The sequence below is a fragment of the Eurosta solidaginis genome, chromosome 2, assembly GCF_040869045.1.
Source record: "Eurosta solidaginis isolate ZX-2024a chromosome 2, ASM4086904v1, whole genome shotgun sequence".
In the NCBI taxonomy this organism is placed as follows: Eukaryota; Metazoa; Arthropoda; class Insecta; order Diptera; family Tephritidae; genus Eurosta; species Eurosta solidaginis.
The window spans coordinates 15,577,276-15,605,263 of NC_090320.1; the positions used below are offsets into that span (position 1 = coordinate 15,577,276).

The window sequence follows — 27,988 nt, forward strand, 5'->3', positions numbered from 1 at the left end:
TTTATCATATTTTTATACATCCTGATTGTTTTTGTTTTATTCCATTGCATAATTATACACGTGTATATAGCGAGAGCAAAGTTAAGACATCTAACTTAAGGCTATAATGAAAGTGAAAAATTAAAAAGAGAGCGCATGTAGCAAAATATTACCTACATATTTTTATGTCTTTTGTTGTTTACTTAAATATTAAACTAAACTACGGTAATTAAAAATAAACGCATAGCTAAATAAGTAGTAATGATAAAATGTAATTTTGTGTGAGAAGTTACTATATATAGTTACTATATATAATACATTCAGCTAATGCAGTTAAGGGTTAAATAAAAAATTTCAATATTTAAAAAACGTTTTTTATACGCTAATTTTAGTGCAGATCTTGCACTTTAAAATAGAAAAATAAAAGAAAAAATATTTTTAGCTTAAAATACATATTTAATGTATATTCAATAAGTAGTAGATATGTAGTAGCTAAAGGCAAATTAAGTTTAAAGCGAATGATGTTAATGGTAATAAACTACACGTTATATAAATATGTGCATATATATAACATAATACAATGAAACAGCGAAATCAATTTTACTTTGTTCGAATTTTTTTTTCAGATTTGGTTTTTCTTTTTTTAAATTTTTTAATTGTCTTAAACGTTTTTTTTTTGAGTTTCCTTAGCTTTTTTTTGGTTTGTTTAAGTAAAATATAGATACTTGACAAGTCATTTTTTAACTATTTTTTTTTTTGTTTTTTTTCAACATCATTTTTTTCATGTCTCATTTAACGTTTTTTTTTATTTACTTTGCGAAAATTAACCTCATTTTAAATTTAAATATTTACAGTTACTATTTCAAATTTTCTTTTAAATTTTCGTGTTTATACTTTTTTAAATTTTAAACATTTTTTCGTAAGATATTTAATAAATTATATTTATGAAAAAGTACATAAATACTAAATATACTGAAAAAATATTGATTTAAAGCAGTGGTGCACAACAACAGCACGGTTGCGCGTACAAATACATTTTTCGAAGTAGTGTGTTTAATTAAGAAGAATGGCAAGAGAAAGCTTGAAGTACACGCACAAGGCATATAGGTGAAGGCTGGAATATAGGGCTCGATGTGCTATGAAGCCAGCCCTGACAATACCTCTGATGTAAAGCCATCGCAGAGCAGTAACATTAACATACTTACGACCGTTTTCTCGTGTAAGCTTTAAGGTTTCACTGTCCGATAAAAAAGTTTTTGTATACGAAATTTGTATTTATAGGGCAAGTAGATTTTAAAGTTCACATGAGAAAACGATCCTTAGAAGCTTTTCCTCATTATTTAGTCATTCAAATTTGAAATAAATAACACTACTTGGCACAAAGCGTATAAAAACTAAATGTAAAACATGGATATGAAAAAATTTCCAAAAAGTTCCAGACGTCAAAAGCAACATTTTGGTTAAAATGATGCTTGAAATATGTTTTTTCATCTTATTCGCAGTACAAATTATTTAGTTCTAAAAACTTTTCAGCCACTATTATCCAGCATCCTTTAATTTCACGGGGTTTTTACGTTTTTCAGGAGTGCACACACACATCAAATGCTTGTATATTAGGATGGATCAAATTTATTGTTGAAAAGCACATCCAGTTTCTGAATCTATGGGTCATACTGAGTAATATTGTCCATGGGACCATAGGTCTGAAATGAATTTCGAGCCTCCCGAGAAAATTTTATATCCCAACCCGAATAGCGGCTCTCACAAATAAAATAAAAAAAAATAAAAATAAATGTAAGGCGCGATAACCTCCGAAGAGATCTAAGGCCGAGCTTCTCTTCCAATTTGCGTCGTGCTCCTCTTGATTTTCCCTACAAATTGGCCGGACGGGACCTACATGTTTTATGCCGACTCCGAACGGCATCTGCAAAGCAGATGAGTTTTCACTGAGAGCTTTTCATGGCAGAAATACACCCGGAGTGCTTGCCAAACACTGCCGAGGGGCGACCCCGCTTAGAAAAATTTTCTTCTAATTGAAAAATCTTATTTCTAAAATTTTGATGTTGCTCTGCCCGGGAGTTGAACCCAGGGCATACGGTGTGATAGGCGGAGCACGCTACCATCACACCACGGTGGCCGCCAAATAAAATACATGAAAATAAATGTCAAATTCGGATTCGCTTATAAAAATTTCTAACAAAATTAGGATGGCTCGAAATTATTTCAGACCTATGGTCCCATGGACAATATTACTCAGTATGACCCATAGATTCAGAAACTGGATGTGCACCTGAAGTTTTTTCACCCATACAATTTGACCCGCCTTATTGTACATACACGTTGCAGCAGTGTTACTTTTTTCGACAGCGCATCAAGTTCTTCGCCAAGGTGTGAGCAAGAAATGTTGTCCATCTTACAATCATCACTAGCAAATCAAACGCAACGTAAAAGTTTTCACGGCGTTATTGCAGCACATTATAAGTTTGACATTCTATCAATTAAGTCGGACTTCACCAATACTGCAGCTATTATTTGGTGTCTCGAACACACCCTATATTAAAGAGCTCCCAGCCTTAATTTATATAATATTTCTGATTACTGACTTGTGCATCATGTTGCAATAAAATTGTTCAATATTTAATGAAACCAAAATATTCCATTACTTTTTCGTTTTTTTTTTGTACGTTTAACATCAATCATTTTTCATCTTACTTTAAAGACCATAATTTAAAAAAATTGTTTGCATTTGCTTACTCACACTTACAGATACATCTACACTCGAGAAAATAAAAATAGCAGCACAAATTATTAACAAATTTTTAATTTGAATGAATCGTACAACGCAATTTGTGTATTGTTTTCGAAAAAATTCGAAGTTTTTAAATGTTTTGACTTCATAATCGATGCTCACAATTTTCAGAAGCTATTCCAGTGTGCAGCTTTGAAGTTCTAACAAAGTACAAAATTGAAGTCTCACCAAATTTGCATTGATTTTTGGAAATTTTTTTTTTAATTATTTCTGTTTCTTCCGTAAAGAAAATTTTACAAATTAAAATTTCTTGCCCAAAAGTTCCTGTAAATGCTTAGCAGATTTGAAAAACTTTTCGAATTTTTCGAGTACGGATTTGAAATAACGTTTGATAAGTACAAAAAATACCGACAAAATTTGTGAATAATTTTCACTGCTACTATAGCGTTTACATGTGTAAACATTACAGTAAGGCTCACTTGCAGAACGGTAAGTTACCTTTTTTCTATTAGAAGCTTCTTCTAAGGAAAGAGTTAGCTTTCGGCTCTGCAAGTGGGCCTAAAAGGCTTGAACAAAGTTCATAACGGCATCATTTGCATTGCATTTCAAACTCGTAGTAATACATGTATCGGCGTGAGTTGAAGCCGATAAACCATATTCTAAAAATTAATGCGAATATTTTTTTTTTAAATATGTACAAGTCTCACACCTAGATCAAAAGATAGCTAACTCAAAAATCTGGAATTTCGAAGTTACGAGTCCAACCGGGTTTTCCGATGCAACAGCTACCGAACTGTAAGCTCGATTTATTAATGCCTTGAATAATCAACGAGAAACGGCTTTGTAAAAAAATAAAAATAGCATTGGCGCATATGGAGGAGGCAGCAAGTTTTTCGCATTTTCTGAACATTGCGAATTTTTGAGTTGATCGCTATTTTGATCTAGGTGCGATATAACCATGCCATTTTGAATATTGGTGCAATTTTTACACCCGCCAATGCATGAGTAAGCTGATTTACAAACTTCACTTAAATGGTAAGCTATACACTTGTACTTTTTGCCCATTAAAGCAGGCAGAATTTTTAAATTCTTAACATAATCATATTCATATTGGCATGCTTAAGAACTAATGCATGCGTATTTTTTGTTTTTGCGGAATTGTTATTTTCGAAATTGCGTGCTACCCAGTTGGTTATGTTGCGATTATAAGGCGAGACTTGCTAAATGTAACAACTTTTATATGATTTTTTGAAATATATGAAGTTTTTTATTAGATTAAAATTATTAAGTATATGAAGAGTTTTTTGTTAGATTATAATTATTAAGTATATAGTCAGTCGTTTTTGATTAAATGGGATAGAATGCATTGTTGGTTTCAAGAATGAAGTATTAATCCTAATTTTCATAAGGTTTCAATGTTGAAAATTCGTCTAATTCATTCCTATTGAAAAGAAAATTTAAATAGATTCTAAAAAATTTTAGGAACCAAGAAGTAAAAAAAATTACAAAAAATATACATTAATTTTATATCGAAGCACTGTTAACACAACAAGGTATCGTTTAAAAACGATAATTTTTCCGTTCAGTCACGAAAAAATGCCCACTCGTTGCATCGAACGATCTGAAAGTTGGTGGATAGTAGTACTCTTGCTAATTTTTAGCATATGTGACCCGGCCTATGACTCAAAAAAGAAATTGCGAGAAACAGCTGTTAAAGATAAACAATACATTTCTTCAGTTTCTTAGTAGTTTTTCTTTTGCATTATGAACAGTCATGTCCAAAAAAGACAAACGAGCATAAATGAGATAAGTTCGTGTGTGTATATAAAGAGCGATGTTTTTTTCAATGCAAAGCACAAACCAGTTTCCGACCGAAAAAAAATCGTGTGAGTGCCCAAATTTAAAAACAATGCTGAACGAGTGGGACGTGAGTCGCTTGTGAATAGTGTCTGCCGAAGAAGAATTTAGCGAGGTTTTTCAAACATATTTCTGTGAAAACGAAGAGAATGATGATGATTCTTTCGATGATCAGAACACTTCTAAGCAAGTTAGGACTTTCTAGTTTTCACCACGTGAAAGAGCGTCTCAAAAACTATCGAAACCAGAAAAAAGTGGAAACATTTTTTTTTGAGTCATAAGTCACCTTTTCACACATATGTTTATCGAAATACTAGTTACGAGTGCACTTGTTCGTTTAATGAGATAGCAAGAGAAAACGCGAGATGTCTATAGCTTACCTTCAACGCTTTAAGATGTAATTTTGAAAGGATTTGCGTCAAAACCAAATATTAAGACCGCATTCGCAGCTTTACCAGTATTAAAGACTTTAACGCCTTTCGATTTGCGTATGTTTTTCATTTCATCTTCCCTATTTTACGCTGCATTTATATTTGAATTTTGAAAAAGTAAGAAATTCCTTCATTCAAAACTAAGCTTACTTAAATATATCGCAAATACCGACTGGGCATATGTGCTATGTGGGAGAGTGACTTAGGCATGTGCATAATATTTTTCACTTATTTGAAATTTTCTTGTTTTGGATTCCTAATATTCGAACAGCAGTTTTTTTCTTTAAATTTAAATACATAAAACATACATTCAACAAACACAATGCGACAAAATACACAATATTTAATTAATTATGATAACATTCTCTTAAGCTAGTACTTACAAATGTACGCATGTATTGTAAAAGCCAAAACTAATGCAATTAAAATTATTATTTGTTTCTTAAGTAACTTAACTAACGCGTAATCCATACATGATTGTGGAAAAACTTACTTTTAATTTTTTAAATTACATACACATTTCTGTTTGGGAATCTATTTTTAAAAAAGTTGTAGTCGAAAGTATAAATATTTATATTATTTATATAGTAAATAAGACATACAAAAAGTATTGTAAATATATGTACACATTTTTAAATATGAATATATAGTATTTTTATTATAAGCATCATACAAAAAATATACAAATGCAATATGTATAATTCAGTCAGAGCTAGGCGATAATGATTACATGCACATGTTATCGATTGTTATGTACGATAACTTTTATCATACTGTTTTTTTCTTTAATTAGTAAAACCGTAACAGTAGTTTTGGGGGAAATCAACACTTCAATGACAGTATCATAACTTGGAAAAGTGAAGCGAAAACTAGTATAATGCTAACATTAGAAGAAAAATGTAATTACATTAATGGTAAATGTGGTAGCTGAAAACTCTACATACAGTAATCGTTCTTTTGGATAAATCGAAATTACGACTGTAGTAATAGTAAATTTGAAAAGGTTTAAATCACGGTTACAGTAAGCATCAACTTCGAAAATAATACTAAAAAATGTAATTTCCAAATAAAATTAAAAAAAAATTTGTATTTCAATTGAAGTAATTGTAATGCAGTAATCTAAATTTGAAAAAATGCACATTACAAATATTGTTATAGATAATTGGGAAAAAGATATATTACAATTACTGTAATCGCACAATCCGAAAAAATTAAATAAACATAAAAGTTTTAGTAATCCAAATGTTGGATAAGTTAAACCTTGAAAAAAAGTACGAAAATTACAATTACAGTCACTGTAATTCAAAGGCATCCGATAACAATAAAGTAGTTAATTTTAATTTGCTACATTTCTAGTTCAAAGTTGCTGAGTAATTCTAAACGAATCAAATTCAGGCGTGGTATAGTTAAAAAAAAAAATGTTGTTCTAGCAGCAAAATTGTCATTGTGTTCAGTTTGAGTTTCCGATTTTCACAAAGTTGTCAGTGTATTTGTCCTAACTGTGTTCAATCCGAATCAAGTGCCTCGAAATTTTCAAAAATAAAAATAAAAAAATTCCGATTTGTAGCAATATATGTGACCTGGTCTATGAAAAGGTGGCTTATGACTAAAAAAAAAAACAAAAAACAGCTGTTAAAAGCTGTTTCTCGCAATTTCTTTTTAGAGTCATGAGCCACATTTTCGTAGACCGGGTCACATATATCTGCTTATATCAATTTATTCAAAGTCTTTAGGGACTTCGAGGTAAACGGATCCCTGGAATTTAAACTTTTAAAATACATACTTATAAATATATTAGTGCCGTTAAATGTACAGACCACTTTTTGTTTTATGTAATAGACGCTATGCGTTGAGAGTTACTGCAATTATTATCTTTTTATTGATGTAAGCCTTAACGCTCAGCTCTGAATTAAGTCTGTAATTTTACACTTTTATTTCGCACATAATTTGATTTTATAAACTCTTATTTTTGTTATTTTGTAATTTTTTGTTGATATTTGCTTTTAGTAAATATAGTTATTTCTCACATAATTCAACAAGCAAAACGATTTTTCATTAAAACATTTATTTTGAAATATTTGTTATTTATCCTTAGCATAATCTATTTTTGCACTTTCATTTTTTTCTCAATTTCATTTCATTTGGCTACTTTGCTTTATTTGTTATTATTAGTTAAATCTATGTTTATGTATATGTATACGAAAATAAATATGTATGTTGGTAAATATGTATGTATGTGTATGTATATTATGTTCAAAATGGTTGGTGGCATCTGATGGGAGTAGATTTTATTTTTGTTTTGTCACTTTCCATGGACGACGAAGTTTCATTTAGCATCGCATTACCGCAAAGGAAGAACGGGAATTTCTTTTTGGTTAGTAAGTTTTGTATTAAATAAATAATTTGCAGTCAATTTTGATTTTTATATTTAGTTTCGTTTGTTTTCTTGTCCGTTAGGTTTTAATAAAATTAAGCAGTGTTTTGCTTTTTTGCAATTCAACACAACCAAAAAGAGGGTTTGGCATTTGGTTTAGTTTCTTCTTAAACTGAAAAAAAAGACGAGAAAAGAAAGTTTTATTATTATTTGGATTTCTATAAACAACAATTTTTAAATTTTTCTTTTAACAAATACACTTTTTCTACGACTTTACAACGAATACAGTTAGAGTAGCAATTAAAACCTTGTTAAAGTCGCATATCGACTCCTGAACTTCCTATATCAGCAAATGGTTGAGGAATGTCCTATTTAATTTGTTACAAAACAGACTTTTCAGAACTTTTTATACTCAGCGTGCTTTGCACACAGAGTATATTAACTTTGATTGGATAACAGTGGTTGCACAGGTATGAAGGAATCGAGATAGATATAGACTTACATATATCAAAATCATCAGTATCGAAAAAAAAATTTGATTGAGCCATGTCCGTCTGTCCGTCTGTCCGTTAACACGATAACTTGAGGAAATATTGAGACATCTTCACCAAATTTGGTACACGAGCCTATCTGGACCCAGAATAGATTGGTATTGAAAATAAGCGAAATCGGATGATAACCACGCCCCCTTTTTATATATACAACGTTTTGGAAAACACAAAGAGCCTGATTATTTAGTAAATAATACACCTAGAATGTTGAAATTTGACATGACGAGTGATATTGAGACTGTTGATGAAAATTTTTAAAATGGACATGGGACCGCTCACTTGTGATAAAATCAATTTTACAAATATTATTAATCATAAATCAGAACCCGTTAAACCTATCGTGACAAAATTGGGCAGAGAGGTTGCATTTACTATAAGGAATGCTTTGAAGAAAAATTAACGAAATCGGTTAAGGACCACGCTCACTTTTATATAAAAGATTTTTTAAAAGGGTCGTGGACGAATAAAACAAGCTATACCTTTGCAAAAAAGAGCTTTATATCAAAGGTATTTCTTTTCCCAAGTGGATTTATAATAATAAATAGGAAAAACTTTACATTTAAAAAAATGGGCGTGGCACCGCCCCTTTTATGACTAAGCAATTTTCCATGTTTGGGGAGCCATAACTCGCAAAAAATTAACGAATCGTAATAAAATTGGGTACACAGTTTTCCCTACAGCAGGATATATTTCTAGAAAAAATGGACGAGATCGGTTAAAGACCACGCCCACTTTTATATAAAAGATTTTTAAAAGAGTCATAGACGAAAATAATAAGCTATATCCTAGCGAAAAGAGCTTTGTATCAATAGAATTTTACTTTCTAAATTGAATTATAACATTAAATTGGAAAATGGTTGTGGCACCGCCCCTTTTATGACTGAGCAATTTTCTATGTTTCGGGAGCCATAACTCGAAGAAAAATTAACGGATCGTAATAAAATTGTGTACACATATTTTCCTTATAGCAGAAAATATTTCTAGTAAAAATGGACGGGATCGGTTAAAGACCACGACAACTTAGATATAAAACTAGTTTGAAAGGGTCGTAGACTAGAATAATAAGCTATAACTTAGCAAAAAATAGTTTTCAAACAAGGATATTTCACTTATCAAGTTTTATTGTAAGAGGAAATGGGGAGACATTTTTTTTTAAATGGGCGGTGCCACGTGTTATGGAGAAAAGTAATTTGTCTGAAATGAAATGTACAATTGAAGCTCACGCTGAGTATATAATGTTCGGTTACACCCGAACTTAGATAACTTTACTTGTTTAAAACCGCTCCTTTTAACATCACTATTCTAACTAGCGTCACTTACGACGCAAATTGAGCTGTAGACGAATGTGTGCGCAAGAAGGAAATATTAAGCAACACTGACCACGAATATGAGGTACGAAGGAATGAGGTACAATTAGACAACTGTGGATTAGAGAGAGGAATAGAGACTACTAAGTGCGAAAACCACAAAACTGACAAAATAAAAAGGCCAGCGGCGTACAAGCAAGTTATGGCAATCCGAAGTGGTGTTTACGAATTAAAGGGAAGATTACGCCAAAGTGTGAAGTTAAATATTTATAAGCAACATTTGCGCGTATTTATTTGGCAGTTCAAGTGAAACGAGCCTACATTAAGTGGCCGAGGACAGGATGTTTGTGAAACGTTGGTTTTCAGCTCAATTATAAAAGCTAGGCGGCGATCTTCCCAGTCTTGGGTATGAGAAAAAGCGCAAAGCTTATGCGAGGCTTCTATTCGCAACTAAGCCCACTTATAAAAGACAACATTTTATTTTAGAGATATGATGCTTTATACAAATTTCTCAGCTCTTTTCCTATGGAGTCATAATTTGTTCGTTACAGATAGATTTGACTTCGAGAAAACATTTCTTCAAAACTCTATACTCTATGGCGATCAGCGGATAAATAACTATCTCCAGATGCAGGGAAATCGAGAAAAACTTTCAAAGTTTTTGAAAAAGCAGATGTAATTCGGATTGGTATTGAAAAGAATTTTAATCACTCTTTGTCTCTCGTCGTTCTTTTGCCACAGTTAGGAATGGTGAAAGAAGAATGTCGCCCAACGTTGGGCTCAATATATGGTGCCACATAAGTTCGCCTTTTTTCATCCAAAATTTTGTATCACGATTTCGAGCTACGATTCACAAGTGTTTTAAGAGCCGAAAATCCTTTTCTTTTGGCAATTGCTGTGGGCTTTCGAAAATCCAAAGGGGTTCCAAAACAAAATGTAAAACTTGCTCTACACATAATGAATTAAAAAGAAAGCATTTTGTAAACCATAATTCGACTAAAAGAAGAATTAAATTTGGAAGAGCTGCTGCTAAAATTCCAAGATATTTGTCTATTTACTTTTGGCTTGAGTTGCATAGAAACAAGTTATAAAAATTGGTCCTTAATTTGAAGACATATTAAAGTGTAAAGTGGCTAGTCAAACAAATTATGAAACAAAAAATTAGCCTGAAAACGAAAACTGACGAGGGGTAGCGGGTAATCGTATCAAAATAATTCTAAAATTTTTTTCTTAATCATACTTACTCTAAAAATTACACATAATCTCAAAAATGTTTCTCAAACAATTTATTGGTTCATTGTCGACGGCGGTGGCGATATTGCTGGGCACATCGGACATTTGTTATTGCCATCAACGAAGTTCGGCGGTCCACCTGTTGGAGGGAAAAAAGAAGAAGAGTGATTAAATGTTGACAGAGCTTATTTTATTACAGCAATTGAGAAAAGCTTTAAAAAATTAAGATCAAATATAAAAAAAATAAGCGCGCGAAACAAAAGTTTATGACAAACAAGTAAGGAAAGCTAAGCTCGGGTGTAACCGAACTTACATACTCAGCTGAGAGCTTTGGAGACAAAATAAGTGAAAATCAACATGTAGGAAAATGAACCCTGGAATGTGTTTTGGTAATGAGTATTTTAAAAGGGAGTGGGTCTTAGTTCTATAGGTGGACGCCTTTTCGAGATATCGTCATAAAGGTTGACCAGGGGTGACTCTATAATGTGTTTCTACGATGTGGGTATCAAATTAAAGGTATTAATGAGGGTTTTAAAAGGGAGTGACCCTTAGTTTTATATGTGAAGGCGTTTTCGAGATATCGACCAAAATGTGGACCAGGGTGACCCAGAACATAATCTGTCGGGTACCGCTAATTCATTTATATATGTAATACCACGAACAGTAGTCCTGCCATGATTCCAAGCGCTTTTGATTTCGCTCTGCAGAACTTTTTCATTTTCTTTTACTTAATATGGTAAGTGTCGCACTAGGGTGGCCACAAGAAATCAATTTTAGATTTTCCGCTGAGGCACCCCCATAAAATATGCCAATAGATTAGAAAATGATTATTGCAAAGTTTCAGGCCAATCCGATAATGTTAACACGTGCCTCGCCTCATTGCGGTCAAAGTTAGGAAAAACAGCGATTTTTCAGAAAAAATGTTAGTGTTTCGTCAGTAAAAGTGAAACCATTTATGCCAGGAACTTAACTAGTATACCATTCGATAGGTAATTTTGTTTGTATTGATTTCGATCTTAATAATATTTTTATAAAACGGTTATTTTTGAGCAGTATTTAGCATTTATCAGATCAGGTCAGAGTGGATATCCCAAATTTTGAATTCCCATGCAAACGTCTATGGACATTACAATAATATAATACATTTAATTTAAACATATATTTATTACCTCAAACATATATTGTTGCAAAGTTAAAATTTCTGATTTACTTATTCATACATATATTACAACATTATATTGCGAACTAAAGTAATGGTTTAGATAAGGTAGCTTTTGAAGAATCCGGAAAAAAGATGCCTAAACTCAGATACAACTTGTAATAGAAACTGTCGTTGTTTTTCGTCTTTTGTTAAGGATGAATTGAAATCTTGGATTAATTTTACTGCTTTCTGAGCTGTGTCATTAACTACTCTTAGACCTTTCACTATCCTATAAGCTTTTAAATAATGCTGATTTTTACACCACAAATCGGGATCAGTATTCAAAATATGTATCAATTTCAAATCTGTTAAAAAAGTGTAGGGTGCGAGAAGAAACAAAGTAATCAATTTCTTTATCTAACAAATTGTCAACTTCCTGGAAATTAACTACTGCTTTTATATCTCTGTCGTCAGAATTAGTTTCGTCGTTTTCCACTTCGGACATTAATTTTCTGACCATTCTTGTTTTGACGTTTTTTTCCAAAATATCATCGAAAAATGAAAAAGCAACTTGCTCCGAATTAAGATACCACAAATGGTTAATTATTTTAGACAATGTTTTGTCCGTAATTTCCTTGTCAACTGTTCTGTACTGAACTAACGATTTATTTAATCGTAGGTCTTCGTTGGTGGCTTGTGTTGGTTCGGGGCAGTAAACCATGCTTTTACATAAATATTGACTATAAACAAACATATATCTTTAATGCCCTTTCTCTCTAAATCAGTTAAAAAAAACTCTTCCCTGAAAAGATATATTTTAAGACAATATATGGCTTTTGCCATTAATCTGGCGTGGTGAAAAGCTTCAGTAATTTTTCCCACCGGAAGACGTCCTACACAAATAAGGCAAAGCTGAATAAATTCTTTATAATCATCCCTGGGTTGATGATTGTTTAACTGTGTAATAAGGAGATTGGTTATTTGGTCTGGATTACTTATTTTATTTCTAAATTCCTCATCTTCTAGAGCTGTTTTGAATTCCTTTTTGTCTAGCTTAGACCACGCATTCTGGAATTTGCGAAATATATCTGGTTGAGGTGCAGTTGATGTGCCCATTTTACAATTAAAAACTTCTTTTAAAAGTATTTCCAAAATATGGTGGCGCCATGCTGAATAAAGAAGATGTTTCCCTAGTAATCGCTCTAGCACAATACAGGTTCCCTTATAGCGACCAGTATTTACTGCCGTTGTATCAAAACACATTGCCTGTATTTTTTCAGGTGCTCCCCACTACTCAACTGCTGATAATACAGCTTTTGCTTGAGTAATCCCCGTACTATTTTCAAGGAATGGAACCCTATCAACTGTTCTTCATCGCGACAAGTAATTAAAATCGCTAATCTCTCTACTCGACAAATATTGAAGAAATTTTCCATACCCGTGCACAAGGGAACCCAGAATTCAGAAATCCGAATTTTTGAATCTACTTTTTATGAGATTTGTTTTTTGTTGGCGAAATTGTTATCTACGAATTCGTATAGCAATTCTACTTACAATTAAGTTCTGTACGTCATGACCTAATGCTTCTGCTGTAGCTGCTATAATTCGCACCGCATCTCTAACGGAAATAGTGCACCGATCCAACAGTACTGACAATTTTGCAGTTATAACCTCTTCAGCACCTTGAAAATACCACCGTTTTTTTCATTTCCGGCTCTCCTTTGTGTTCTTATTTGAACAGTTTTATGAGTGATTTACTTATTATTGCCAAAAAAGAGGACAGTGTCCTAAACGTTTATATAGGTACGGTAAGTTTTTTCATTTACAATATATACAACTAATCTTAATGCGGTCACACTGATCGGATAAATGCCAAATGCTGCTAAAAATAACCGTTTTATAAAAATATTATTCAGATCAAAATTAATACAAATAAAATTACCTATCTAATGATATACGAGTGAAGTTCCTGTCTTAAATGGTTTCGCTTTTACTGACGAAACACTACAATTTTTTCTGAAAAATCGCTGTTTTGCCTAACGTTGACCTCAATGAGGCACGTGTTAACATTATCGGATTGGCCTGAAACTTTGCAATAATCATTTTCTGATCTATTGGCATATTTTAGGAGGGTGCCCCGAAAGATAGAACAAAAATTACAATTCCCCATGTACCTTGTAACCACCCATTTTACAAAGTGTTTTCCCAAGTTATATTTTGCGTCAAAAAACCAATCCAATCACCACGTTTCATCCCTTTTTTCGTATTTGGTATAGAATTATGGCATTTTTTTCATTTTTCGAAATTTTCGATATCGAAAAAGTGGGCGTCGTCATGGTCCAAGAGGAAGAACAGACAGTCGACTGTGTATAAAAACTGGGCGTGGCTTCAACCGATTTCGCCAATTTTCACAGAAAACAGCTACCGGCATAGAAGCTATACCCTTACCAAATTTCACATGGATTGCTAAATTTTTGTTCGACTTATGGCATTAAAAGTATTCTAGACAAATTAAATGAAAAGGGCGGAGCCACGCCCATTTTGAAAATTTATTTTGTTTTTGTATTTTGTTGCACCATATCATTACTGGAGTTGAATTTTGACATAATTTACTTATATACTGTAAAGATATTAAATTTTTTGTTAAAATTTGACTTTTAAAATATTTTTTTTTTTAAGTCGCCCGATTCTGCAAATTTTTATTTAGCACATATGTGACCCGGTCTATGAAAAGGTGGCTTATGACTAAAAAAAAAAATTACTACTACTAACAAACTGAAGCATTGTTTATCTTTAACAGCTGTTTCTCGCAATTTCTTTTTTGAGTCATAAGCCACCTTTTCGTAACGTTCCTACCAAATTTCATCATGTTATATTCAACGACTGCTAAGTTACAGCTTGCAAAATTTTAAAATACATTCTTTTAAAAGTGGGCGGTTCCACGCCCATTGTCCTACATTTTACAAATTTTCTATTCTGCGTCATAAGGTCAACCCACCTACCAAGTTTCATCGCTTTATCGGTCTTTGGTAATGAATTATCGCACTTTTTCGGTTTTTCGAAATTTTCGATATCGAAGAAGTGGGCGTGGTTATCGTCCGATTTCGTTCATATTAAATAGCGATCTGATATGAGTGCCCAGGAACTTACATACCAAATTTCATTAAGATACCTCAACATTTACTCAAGTTATCGTGTTTACGGACGGGCGGACATAGCTAAATGAATTTATTTTTTCTACCAAATCATTTTCATATATAAGAAGTCTATATCTATCTCGATTAGCTTGTGCCGTTACGGGGTAACGTTATGCGAACAAAATTAAAATATTCTGTGAGCTCTGCTCAGCTGAGTATAAAAATCGTATTTGTGGTCCGATTTGGCCCATATTTGGAACACATATTACATACAGAAATATATAGCGCTTTATGAAAAATAATTCCCGCTAGATGCCGAAAGGATCGATATTATCAAAAAATTCGTATTTGTGGTCCAATTTGGACTCTACCGGACTATATGTAATATTTTAACAGTTAACTATTTTTAATCAGGGGAAAGCGCAACCCCTGTAAAATATAAAATATAACTAGTTACAACTAAAAAATAAAAAAAATCCTTGTTTTGGTTTTTTTTTTTTGGTTTTCATACATTTGGTAAGGTTAAAATAAACCTTTTCTGCTTACTAACCAAGCATAATGAATTCTCTTATGTTTATCTTAATTGTTAAGGCTAGTTTACAACTGCCCTTCTTGTGCCTCTATTACTGCCCTACAAATATCGATTAATATGCCTTTGATTTCATTTGTAGCCAATTTATTCTCCTTACCGCTTTCTCTCTTCCCTTTAAAAAACTTACCATGCATATTGGAATGTCGCGCGTGTACTGCTGCCACAGCAGCTGCTGCTGGATGCATTAACGGCACAGCCATCATGTGCACACCACAATGTAAACGCCCATATGGCGGTGGCGGTAGTGAAGCTACACTTGACGCATTCCCATGATGTAAGTTATTGACGGCGGCAGCGTTATGTGCAGCGCTGCGCAACATATGATATGCGGGTGGTGGTGGTATGGAATTCGATCCAGGTGGTGGTATTGGTGTACCACTATTGCTGCATTGGCTACTGCCACTTGTACTGCTGCTACTGCAACTATTATTGCTACTAGTGCTGCTTGCACCGACACTGCCACCTCCACTCATATTACGTGCAGCTGTATTCGAGATTTGTTGTAGTAGACGACAATCGGCTGCGGTGTAAACTGAGCTGCTGGTGTCGTGTTGTTGTGCATATGAACCGTGTCCACTGTCACTGGATGAAACTGAGCCTATACGTCGATTTTATTGTTGTTCATGATATGTGCGGTGCATAGTGAGTGTGCATGCGATTTTGGTTGACGGCACATCAGCGCGGCAAGTGGGTATTGTTGTATTTAATGTATGATATGGCATGATGGCATGTTATTTTGTACATTTTGGTTGAAAATTTATTTAATATTTTATTTGTTTTTTTTGTCGGTGTTAAATAATGACGAGACAACAGAAAATTATGTATTGTAAACTAAAAAAGTTAAAAAATTTTCAAATACCCAACTACAATTGCGTCTCAAATTTTGTATTTGCAAAACTACATTTCTACTGTGTATGATTGTAGGCAGGTATGTGTATGCGTTGTGGGTGGTTTTGTGTAAGCCGACACGCTCTTTGTTATAGTTACATATTTTAAATAAAGTGAGCAGCATCTACATGTGTGTACGCTTCAGGCGGATTTGGGTGGAAAGCAAAAATAAACAAAAGAGTAATAAATAGTAATAAGCTGGAAATGAAATAAAAAACGCACACCTAGGCATATACATACAATATATAAGTGAGACATAAGAAGTGCACCAACAACGCATAATAAAATATTTAATTTCGAAATTTTTCCGACTGTTGGCGTTTTTGAGGAGTATACCATGGGCTCAACTATATGGTTGGCTCATCTCATCAGCTGATTTTATTTTTTTCACTTCACTTGAATAGGGATTGTCAAAAGAAGATGGCTAACTCAAAATGAAACCAACACATTGACAACATTTTCTTACAACACACAAAAACTGCTAAGTTTTATGTTTTCATTCCATTCCATTCGCTTAACCCCAACACGCAGATTTTGACAATATGAACAGGTATGTTGTTGCTGTAGAGATGAGCCAACCATATAGTTGAGCCATGGAGTATAAGAAGTTCAGACAGAAATCGTAAAAAATTTGTTCTATAAGGTGAAGGGCCGCCTACAACAGAAAGTGATAAAGATTTGATTCGAAAGATAAGTTCGAATTGTTATCGAAAATTGAGTTAATCTTTTGTAATAATTTTTTTCATTTCAAGAGCCAGAATTATAAAAATTGCAACTTCGAATAATTTCGGATTGTGAAATAATGTTCCAAGTGGTGCACAGCGGAAAATTATTGAAAATTTTTCGACATTTTTAGGAAGGGGCTATTTGTTCGGAAAAATTAGTTTTTATTGTCCAGAATGAATCTGAAGTTTTCTGCGCGGAATTTTCTATTGAACTTTTTTTATATTACACAATTTCTTCCGTGGTGGCGAATCGTGATATACGATCACGAATCGAATACGATACTAATGTGGCAGTTACTCACGAACGTACGTACCAAAAACGTGTCAGCTGACACGACCTATCTAATGAGTGTACAATGTAAACGAAAACTCACCGACGTGCAACGCCCGTACGTACGTAGCCCGGAACGTAGAAATCAAAACAATTTTGATTTTTTCCGTAAGAACGTGTCAGCTGATCGCTCTCTCACTAGACAGAGTTGCCTAGTAAACTTTTGTACGCTAATTTTTGACCGTTTGCAGTTTTATGCAAAAACGCCGAATTAAAGTTTGAAAAATTGTGAAAATAATTCGAAATAATTATGTAAAAGTGCTGATTATTAATATTTTATCTATTTATACTTATTTAATATGTATTCCGGCCTTTTACAATATCAAAAATTAAATTGGAAAAGTTGATGTTTCCATAAGCATACATGCAAAATGGTCAATGGCAACAGTGCTTATCTGAAAACAATACACACACAAATATGTTATGTACATGTACACAGACGCACACATTGATTCCTACGGGCTTGAAGCCGTAGTTACCCACGAACGTACGTAGAATAAACGTGTCAGCTGACACGACCTAACTTATGAGTGTGCAATGTAAACGAAAACTCATCGACGTTCAACGCACGTACGTACGTAGCCCGGAACGGAGAAACCAAAACAATTTTGATTTTTTCCGTAAGAACGTGTCAGCTGATCGCTCTCTCACTAGACAGAGTTGCCTAGTAAACGTTTGTGCGCTAATTTTTGACCGTTTGCAGTTATTATACAAAAAGGCCTAAAGATTGTATAAAATTTTGTTGAAATATCCTAAAATTATTATATAAAATTGTAGGTTACAAATAAGTGAACTAGAAATTCTTATTCAGTATTTGTTTCTGCCATTTGCACCATGAAAATTTGCAATTCCAAAAGTTGATGTTTCCATAAGCATGCATGCAAAATGGTACAGTGCTTTGCTGTAAACAATACACACACAAATATGTTATGTACATGTACACAGACGCACACATTGATTCCTACGGGCTTGAGAGTTCGGTCAAACGTGTTTCGTACGACAAGCGTCCGTACGTACGACACACGTCGGTGGGTAACTACCGCATGAGAGTTCGGTCAAACGTGCTTCGTACGACAAACGTCCTTACGTACGGCACACGTCGGTGGGTAACTGCCGCATAAAGAATATTACGTAATACGTCATTAGTATAAGTTAAATGGGTTTATAACATACAATAGCAAACAAATCGTGATTTATTTGAAAAAGGTAATATTTTTGGAGTTAAAAATACGTGTTATCATATTTTAAAGCCAAAAAAGTTATGAAACTGTCAAAATAAATCATCAATTCAACCAATACTCGTCCACGTATACCATCATCCCGATTACAAGTAGTACGAACACCTACATATGTGACCCGGCCTATGAAAAGGTGGCTTATGACAAAAAAAAAAAGAAATTGCGAGAAACAGCTGTTAAAGATAAACAATGCATTTCTTCAGTTTCTTAGTAGTTTTTCTTTTGCATTATGAACAGTCATGCTCAAAAGGCAACTAAAAAGCATAAATGAGATAAGTTCGTGTGTGTATATAAAGATGTTTTTTTCAATGCAATGCACAAACCAGTTTCTGACCGAAACAAAATCGTGTGAGTGCTCAGATTTAAAAGCAATGCTGAACGAGTAGGACGTGTGTCGCTTGTGAATAATGTCTGTCGAAGAAGAATTTAGTGAGGTTTTTCAAACATATTTCTGTGAAAACGAAGAGAATGATGATGATTCTTTCGATGATGTTGGTATCAATTACGAGGACGAACTACAAGCATTGTTTCAAGCTGAACGTCAAATAGAAGTGGATGAAAATATCATCTCCAGAACACTTCTAAGCAAGTTAGGACTTTCTAGTTTTCACCACGTGAAACAGCGTCTCAAAAACTATCGAAACCAGAAAAAAAGTGGAAAACATTTTTTTGAGTCATAAGCCACCTTTTCATATGCCGGGTCACATATGTTATAATAGGAAGGCCATGTTTTTACGTAAGAGGTGATACGATCACGCATGTTACAATTTGCCCACTGTTTACTGACGAAAACCCAAAAACAGTATAATTTGAAATGCCAACTTTGAAATTTCACCAAATAATGTGAATTTGAAAAAGTACGAAATTTTGTGAATTTCGAAAAGTTTTCAACTCATAATTTTTAGTTACCACAATTTTCGAAGTTGCGAAAGTGCAAAATTAATTTGATTTTCGAAAACTTTTCGAAATCGTATCATTTTTAATATCCAAGTTGGCATTTATTTCGACTGAGCCATTTTTATTTTAGATTTAGCAGTGCACAACGCCAAAAAGAATGAAAATTCACTACAAATTAAGGGGCGAAATGTTCGCCATTAAGTCATGTTTCGAAATTTCCGAATCCATATGCACGTTCTTTCTTTTTAATTAGAAAAATGAGCTTGGTTAGTTGATACACTTCGGAAATTTTGTGCCAAATGTAAAATCTTTGCCACAGAGGTATATGAATAAGGCAGTATTCAATTTTTTTTAGAAAGTTTAGTCACAAGAAAAACACATCGTTGCCTTAATTCACAAAGGTGCTAACCAGCAAATTATAAATTTTACAGGAGATACAAAAAATATTTTATTTCCTTATTCACTATAAAGAGATTTGGTTCCAAAACTTCAAAATTTTAACGGAAGTGTTTTTTTGTACATCAAACAAAAATCTTTAAAAACGCAGTTTCGAAAAATCTGTTTTATACGACCTTTGTGAATTAAGCGAACGATATTTAATTCATCCATGGAAAGACCACAATAAAACTGCTTTCTTATTCTATTTAGTTTCCTTAAAAAGCATTGGAAATTTTTTGGCAAACTAAAAAAATGAACATAACTACAATAGCCAAAATAAACTTTAGATAATCCAAAGAAGAAGAATATAATAATTACCGCTCCCTTAAATTAATTATACTCTCATAAACCATCCTTAGCCAAACGAAGCGCGCATTCTCTATGGAATTAAATACAATTGACCATAGCCATAATTTATTTAACCCTAGAAAGATAACGTTATTTTTTACCCTAGAAAGATAACGTACGCCTGAGACACGTGTTCAAATTTAAGGACCCGAAAGATATAAAAAAAAACTTAAATTTTTTTTGTTTTTTTTTTAATCATTTATTTGATATATATTCACTTGTTTTAAATGTTTTTTTTTAAAGAAAAATACTGTTTTTTAATATATTAAAAATTAAGTTTGACTTGTCTTGGATTTGCCCTTACAAAAATCAGTTTTTTTCGAAGGACCTCAGTTTATAGCCAAAAACTTAAAATAAAATACATATTTTTGTACTTCAATTGAGTGAATTTACTGGTTTAAACTATACTTAAAAAATATTAGCTAAAACAAGCAAGGACGGCACTGTCTTCGGCTGTGCCGAAGACTTCATACCTTTCATGAATATATAGCTCCGATCAAAGTGATTTTTTCAAGATATCTTCTATGATATATTAGAATATATATCACCGAGTTTAACGTTTATACTTTCTAAATTGCGGCAGGAATGACCAAAATCGTCTTATCTGAACGATCGGTTGTATGGGAGATATATGTTATAGTGGTCCGATCCTACCGGATCCGACAAATATCTAATATAATACAAAAATACATCCTTGTGCCAAATTTCATTGAGATATCTCAAAATTTGAGGGACTAGTTTCCGTTTAAACAGACAGACGGACGGACGGACAGACGGACATGGCTATATAGACTCAGTTCGTCGCCCGTTCAATTCGGTATACTCTATCTTCTGTATTTCTCAACGTTACAAACATCGGACCAAAGTTAATATACCATTTCATGTTTATGAAAGGTATAATTACCATTTTCGGCAAAAATTCCATATAAAATTAGTAATGTCACGTAGTCACGTAAAAGATAACGACGATACGTCTCTTAGACGCATTTTTAAAAAACAATATATATTTCAGCAAACAAAAAAGTTACTGCTGAAAAACACCCCCCACTGACAAGCTGGTAATTGTAGCTCAGAAAACTGAGAATGAGAATGTTCTCTCTTTAGGATTGTGGGAGACTGCGAGCAAAATTAAAACGATGTAAGTCTCACAGACGTACGTTATCTCACTAGGGTTAAAACTACACTACTTAATATGTATACACGCTTATTAACTTAATTTTCCAATCTACGTTCTAATATTCTAGACCTCATTGCCATTTGATTAATTTTGGTTAGTAAGCAAGAAAGGAAGTTAATAGCAATAATAGTATGAATTACAAGAAATAAATTTTCCTATTAACCAAAAATTTATATGTAAATAGTTCAACCCACCAGAAGTCACAGATTTACGCAATGGCAAGTCACGAAATGTTGTAACGCTACTACTTTCTACGGATAAATCGACAGATGGCAAAGGTGTGGTTGGCGTATCCGAATGTGAGCGTTCATGTATGGCCCGTACGACGGGTACCACATTGCCTGTACGTAAATTACAAAATATATTAATGCTTGATACAATTTTATATACATATTTATAAAAATTAGAGACCTAACATAAGAATGGCTACACTGATTTTGGATTGTTGTTCGGCACATTTAAAGTTATAAAGATAAGTAAGTGTGCCTCTGGGGTGATGCCTTTACAAAAACCATATTTGCCTTCTGAGTTTATAAGATCGCGGGTTCGAATCGAGCTCAAGGCCTAACAATAATTTTTTATCATTATTAATGTTATGATAAATTATTTCTTAATTGAAAAAATTTTTAAATTAGAATAGAAGAAAGAAAAAATGTAGACAACTGCCAAAGCTCGTTGTATAGATCCATTTCGGGAATGCTAAATTCCTTCATCGGCAACGTTTAGGCGCCGCTGCTATAACCATTCAGCCATCACGGCGGTTTTTTGTTTGTCTTCATTAATCCTACTTCTATTGTGGTTCGTGCCAATTGATATTCACAACACTGCGACATCTGTTGCAGAATGAATGTGAAAATTGGACTTGTTTGATGGCAATGCTGCCATAGTGTCATATTTTATTGACACTTTTTTCCCCGTGCTCTGGGATGTATTAACAATTTTTGTTGTTATATCGGCCTACTGATTTGTAAGATCCCGGGTTCGAATCGAGCCAAGGCCTCACAATAATTTTTTATCATTATTATTGTTATGATACATTTTTTCTTAATTTATATTTAAAATATGTCTTTTGGTGTTAAAGAATGGAGGGAGAGGATATAGAGAAGGAAAGCTAGAAATAAAGATAACGAAAGAGAGCGATAGATATATAGGGAATGAAAAGAGTGGTAGGGATAGACAGAGATGCAGACAGAAAAAAAAAAACAGTCGAGAAGACCAGAAAAGCGTTAGAGAGAAAACAGGGGAGTCTTACAAAGGGGATGTGGGACCACATAGGAATTAAAAGGTTATGGCATTGAGCCGATTTTTATAGAAATAACAGTTATTTAAAAATCAAGTGTAAACAAGTCAATGTTTAGTAATTCAAAAATATTTGTCACTAACCTGCCGGCATCGAATTACTACCGGAAGCCAAACGACGATGAGAACACGGACTTGGCGTCGCTGATGCTCCAGCTGCTGTTGCAGCCAACGGCAAACCCCCAGCAGGTGTTGTGGCAAACGTATGCGCAAGCATATGATGCGGCGTATTAACCAAGAGTGGTGGAGGTGGAGGAGGCATGCCCGAATGACGCGGTGTAAATGGCTGATGTGGACGCACTTTTGTTGGATCCGAGAGAGCAAGTATTTTTTTAACAGCTTGCGGGGATGCGATACCAAATTTTGAATTATTATTATGCGCCGCCATATTACGACGATTATGTTGATCGCTTGTCGACGATGTCGAACTGGTTGTGGAGAGAGTGGGTGAAGAAGGATGGCGCTTGCGCAGTGACAACGACGAATTTGGCGCAGATGAGGACGATGTATGCGAATAAATGCTCAATTGATCACCGCTACGCACAGACGAATTACCATCACTGCGTCCCTCACGACCCAAACCGCTTTCAACACCACGCGTACTACCGCCGCTACTGCTACCACCACCACCGCCGCCGCCATACGATTGAGAATTCGATGAAGGCTCACACTCAAGCGAAAATTTATGTAATGCATCCTCATCGTTAATGATTTTCATATTATTCAAGTACGCCTTGACGCGTCGCACCATTTGTGCTTCTTCGAACATTTTTTTGGGGTTGGGTGCAGCTGTTGACTTCTTGCGTCGCTTGATTGTCGATTGACCCGCATTGGCAGCGATAACTGTGTTGTGTGAGTTGCCGCCGGCGTTTTGTGTGCTGGACAATTGATTGAGTGAGAACAGTGCGTTTGAAGGTGATTGTCCTTTTAGTTCAAGTATGGCAAGCAGATCGTAAGGTGAAGAGCACATATGCGTTAGTAAACGCACCTCTTTGGCGAGCATGCGTAATTTTTCGAAATTAATAAGACCATCCACGCGCGTATCATTACCCAAATGGATAAATGTGAGATCTTTCTTCACAATGGGATAGAATGGTATGATGGGATGTTGAGCGAGTAACTCTGAGGAAACTAATTGCCGATACTTCGACATATTACGTGATGGATCCATGAGATCTTGCAAGTCGGAGAATAGACGCTGATATTTAGAAGGCAACTTCTCCCAAGTGAGACGCAGGCGCGAAACAGCGGCATGCCCCAATCCGGAAATGATGGCGAACATTGAATTGAAATTGCGGCACTCTTTGCAATGGCGCGCAATCTTGATGAATTGTTTAACGATTTTCATACGACGCACAATATTGTGCTCACTACAGATCTCTGTGACAACCCAAAACATTTCACGATTTACAAGCTCAGCGAATTTCGATAGCATTGGCACGCCGTACTTCGTTTGTAAATTGAAAAGGTCATCGATATATTCAGTAGACTCGATTTGACGAAATATTGCGAAATCCTGCAGCGTTAGCTGTATAGCCAACTCATACGCGTTCAGCTGTAGAAAATGCACGCTCGATTCGCGCACCAGCTCAAGCGCCAACTCATCGGGCACCAATGTTTCAGTGCTGCCATTTGTTTTGAGATAATAGCGCGCGGCGAAACCAATGCGTTCAGCAAGATTTTGCAACTGATCGGGTAAACGGCGCTGCTTCACCATTCCGCCCTCACCAACGCTCACCTCACATAGCGAGTAATTGGAGCTCGGATCGTGTATTCCAAACTCTTGTAAAGCCAACATCACAACTTCATGCGCCGTTGTCTCTTTGTTGATAAGCAAATATTTGCATGATTGATCCGCCTTATAAACTTTCAACACATGTTCAGGATAATCAGGTAACATGGCAGAGCTTGTGGTTGAGGCGGCTGATGGCCGATGCATGGATGCAGTTAAATAGTTGGGTGTATGTGTGGGAGCTGTTGCAGTGCTCGTCGTCATCGAATTGGCATCTTCGAAAAGTAGGGAAGAACTTAAATCAGGATTGGATTGCGATTGATAAAGACGATTAGCGCCAGGGCCGCCGCAGGTTGAGGATGAGCTCGAGGAGGATGTGGTAAGTTTGCCTGCCTTTTGTGACATAGTTTCGGTTGGCGTAACTATATCGACAGAATCATTTAAACCAGCACCGCCTATGCTTTTATGTTGTAATAAATTCATTTTTGCAAGCGCTTTTTGCAAACGTCGCTTTGGCGCTAGCGTCATGAAACCGCCACCTTTTGATCCGCCACCGCCGTTGCCATCATTGCAATTCGTTTGTGAATCCTTGCGCGCTGAAGCGTTGCTAACGCTCTGTAATAAGTTTGACATAAAATTACTCGCCATATTGCCACTGCTGGACGGCTGCTGTGATATTGCTGGAGGTGGTGTTGCTGGCGCACAACAATCAGTTTGATCTGCTGTCGGCAGCAGCATATCCACAGAGCTTAAGCGTAGCATATGTGCACGCGTTGTTGTTGCGCCCATATCATCTAACATGCAACGTCCGTGTAGCTTAGCAATATCATTGGCACATATGCGTCGTGGACTGCGTAGTGAAGATTTGCCGCCTAACGAGCCAACACTGCTGCCGCCAACGCTACCACTGCCGCTACTACCAATAGGTGTGCCTGCACCGCCATTGCTTCCACCACTGCTAGCGCCACCACTGCCACCTTGCTCAATGGCTAACATCATTTCTTTGAAACCAAGTAGATTGCTTTTCACTGTTATACTCAAGTGTGTGCTCCCCATAAGTATCTCCATAGCGCGCTTACTTGTAACATGCTCGAAAGATTGTCCATTTACTTCGTGTATTTGATCGCCACGCTTAAGTCCAATATCTTGTGCTTTTGATGCGGGTACTACATGCGCTATATAAATTCCACAACCACCAACACCTGTCGCTGCTGTGATTGCGCGCATTTCATAACCGCCGATTATATTAAAATTTAATGGCTCATCACGCGAGGAGCGTGTAAGCGTGCAACTGCGCATGCGCGCTTTGGCCGCACATGCTATATGCAACAAACGCAATTGACTTAACAAACGCGTGTGCTCCAGTCCAGCCTCGAATACTTCCAAAAATTCCATCATTTCATAATCAGCCTCAAAATCGGTAAAATGGTTATTAACCCAGAGCAATACAACGCGCGTTACACGATCTCTGATCTCTTGCGGAGATGCATTAGTGCCTTTTGGCGCTTCACCCTCACCACATTCAAACCAAGCAAGCAACTTTTGTGTTACCTCTTGTGGATTCTTGATGAATATGCGTTGTGTAAGCAAAAAATCTTCCACATATGTTGGATCAGTCATGGAATTCTCTTCAACCAATTGTTGCAGTAGCCGCTCAGGCGTTCCGCGTATCACTACATGACCCCGTTTCATGCCTGCTGCACTTGCAGTACTTGTACTCGCACTCGTACCATGTGTGCCATGTTCATTGCTGCCGATTTGTCGCAGCTCGGTGACCATTACAATGCGCCCATCTTCATCTTCATGTCGTCGTGTATTCTCCTCACCCTGATGCTGTATACGATAGTAGTCGGTCTGTGTTATACACACAAATTGACAATCATCACATTTGGTACGCATCACTCCACGATGATATAGTTTATCCATTGTGGGCAGTATGCCGAAGGAATCACCCATTTGTAGTTCTTCTCGTGTTCCATTTGCATGTTCGATTTCTACGGCTCCATTTATCAGCACTGACCATGAATCGAGCTCTTCGCCATCGGACATTACTACAGTGCCGGCTTTGTCGACCACAGCGAATACCATTACGGCGCATAATGCTCGTCTAACTGCAAGCGTGATGTTTGTGAAGGCTTTGAGGCCTTGTGTGAATTCGAGCAAAATTTCGACATCTTCTTCGGTTCGCTCGGAGGGATCTTTTTCCAGGCAATCACGCACAGCATCGCGGACATTTAAACTCTGAAAGGAAAGGAGATATCAATAAGCAAGGAACTGGAGTAATTTATGAAATAAAAAGTTTGTGGAACGTAAAAGAATTTCAGTCCCTTAAATTTAAGTACTGTTTTTCATATATCTCCTATGATCACTTGCACCCTCCTTAGACATGATGCAAAAGAGGCTTCCTAACTTGATAATGCCGGAATTTCGTTAAAATTCGATCTGTCTTTCACCATTTCAATCTAAATACTTCAATTGACTAAATAATCAACTCGCAATATGCGTTGGAAGATCACTTATAATCTTCATAATCTTGAGCCGGAGAGTAGGGCGATATGAAGTGATCAAAAACAGCTGCCAGATTATGAAGGTGGAAGATACATAAAATGATTTATTGCTGAATAAAGAGTGTTCAGTTGGGACTTGAGAATTCGAAGTAGAGAATGAAGCCAGTTTATGTGTTCAAAGGACTGGGGAATTTGCAGAGCCTTCTATTCTCTTCCATTGTTCACAAATGTTATCTTTCACTTTCAGTCCATTGTGCTATTACCCGCACTATAAACATAGCCTTGCTATCTGATTTTTAGGAAAACGCAATAGATAAAAGCGCTGACAGTTAATCGCGCCATACACCCGAAAAAGATGCTGTTTACTGGGCGCTAGTCTGATAATGCCAGTTTATACTAGGAGTCGCGATCGCTAATAGGTTTGTGAACGCAACTGGAAAGTGGGCTGCAGTTAAGAAAATTGCTGCCCCGAAAATGCTGTTGCGTTCTGTAATCAATATTTTTTCGCGCTAAAATTAACAGTTACTTATCTATTACTCCTTTTTAACAAATACCATAAAATATACTGCTTAAAACAAAATCTGAAAATATATATACACCAGACTCACATCCATACTTTCCGCTAAGTCCTCCTCATCAGAATCTACCACCGACTCCACCAAACCGGAAAGATCAATTTCCTCAGCATCCATTGATGAGCCGTACACAGATGCCATGGTATCACTGCCACTGTACGCAGAACTAGTATCACTCGAATGCGAGCCGCGATTGCATTTTTGTTGCAATTCTGGGCGTGTAGGTGGATACTGGAAACGGAAAAAGAAATAAGTGAGAATTAAAATATTACTTAAAGTGCTATTGTTATACAAAAATAAAAAAGAACTTACATGATGTCTGATATGATGATATGGATCCATTCCAATTGTTAAATGCAACAAATAAAACAACTGATAATTGCTGTTTTGTTGCTTGTTCCGCACTTTTGACAATTGTTTGTTTTTGGCGCACCTTCGTGCTTGAAATGTATGTTTGGACGCTTTTCAACGTTGATTTGATA

General features: G+C 35.3%; 1 protein-coding gene across 8 annotated transcripts; it reads right to left on the reverse strand.

Moving 5' to 3' along the window:
• Positions 1 to 27,953, reverse strand: PDZ-GEF (PDZ domain-containing guanine nucleotide exchange factor). 8 transcript variants are annotated; one of them, XM_067764522.1, is made up of 7 exons: positions 27,819 to 27,953; positions 27,540 to 27,737; positions 22,777 to 26,665; positions 21,588 to 21,644; positions 15,479 to 15,949; positions 10,493 to 10,620; positions 1 to 7,562 (listed from the first exon to the last, which is right to left on the reverse strand). In XM_067764522.1, exons 1-6 carry the CDS (start codon positions 27,846 to 27,848, stop codon positions 10,535 to 10,537), a joined length of 4,731 nt encoding a protein of 1,576 aa, XP_067620623.1. In that variant the 5' UTR covers positions 27,849 to 27,953; the 3' UTR covers positions 1 to 7,562; positions 10,493 to 10,534. The 8 variants fall into 8 exon arrangements, with proteins under 8 accessions (XP_067620623.1, XP_067620622.1, XP_067620628.1 ...); XM_067764521.1 differs by having other exon boundaries at positions 21,588 to 21,734; XM_067764527.1 differs by lacking the exon at positions 15,479 to 15,949.
• Between the last annotated feature and the right edge of the window lie 35 nt (positions 27,954 to 27,988).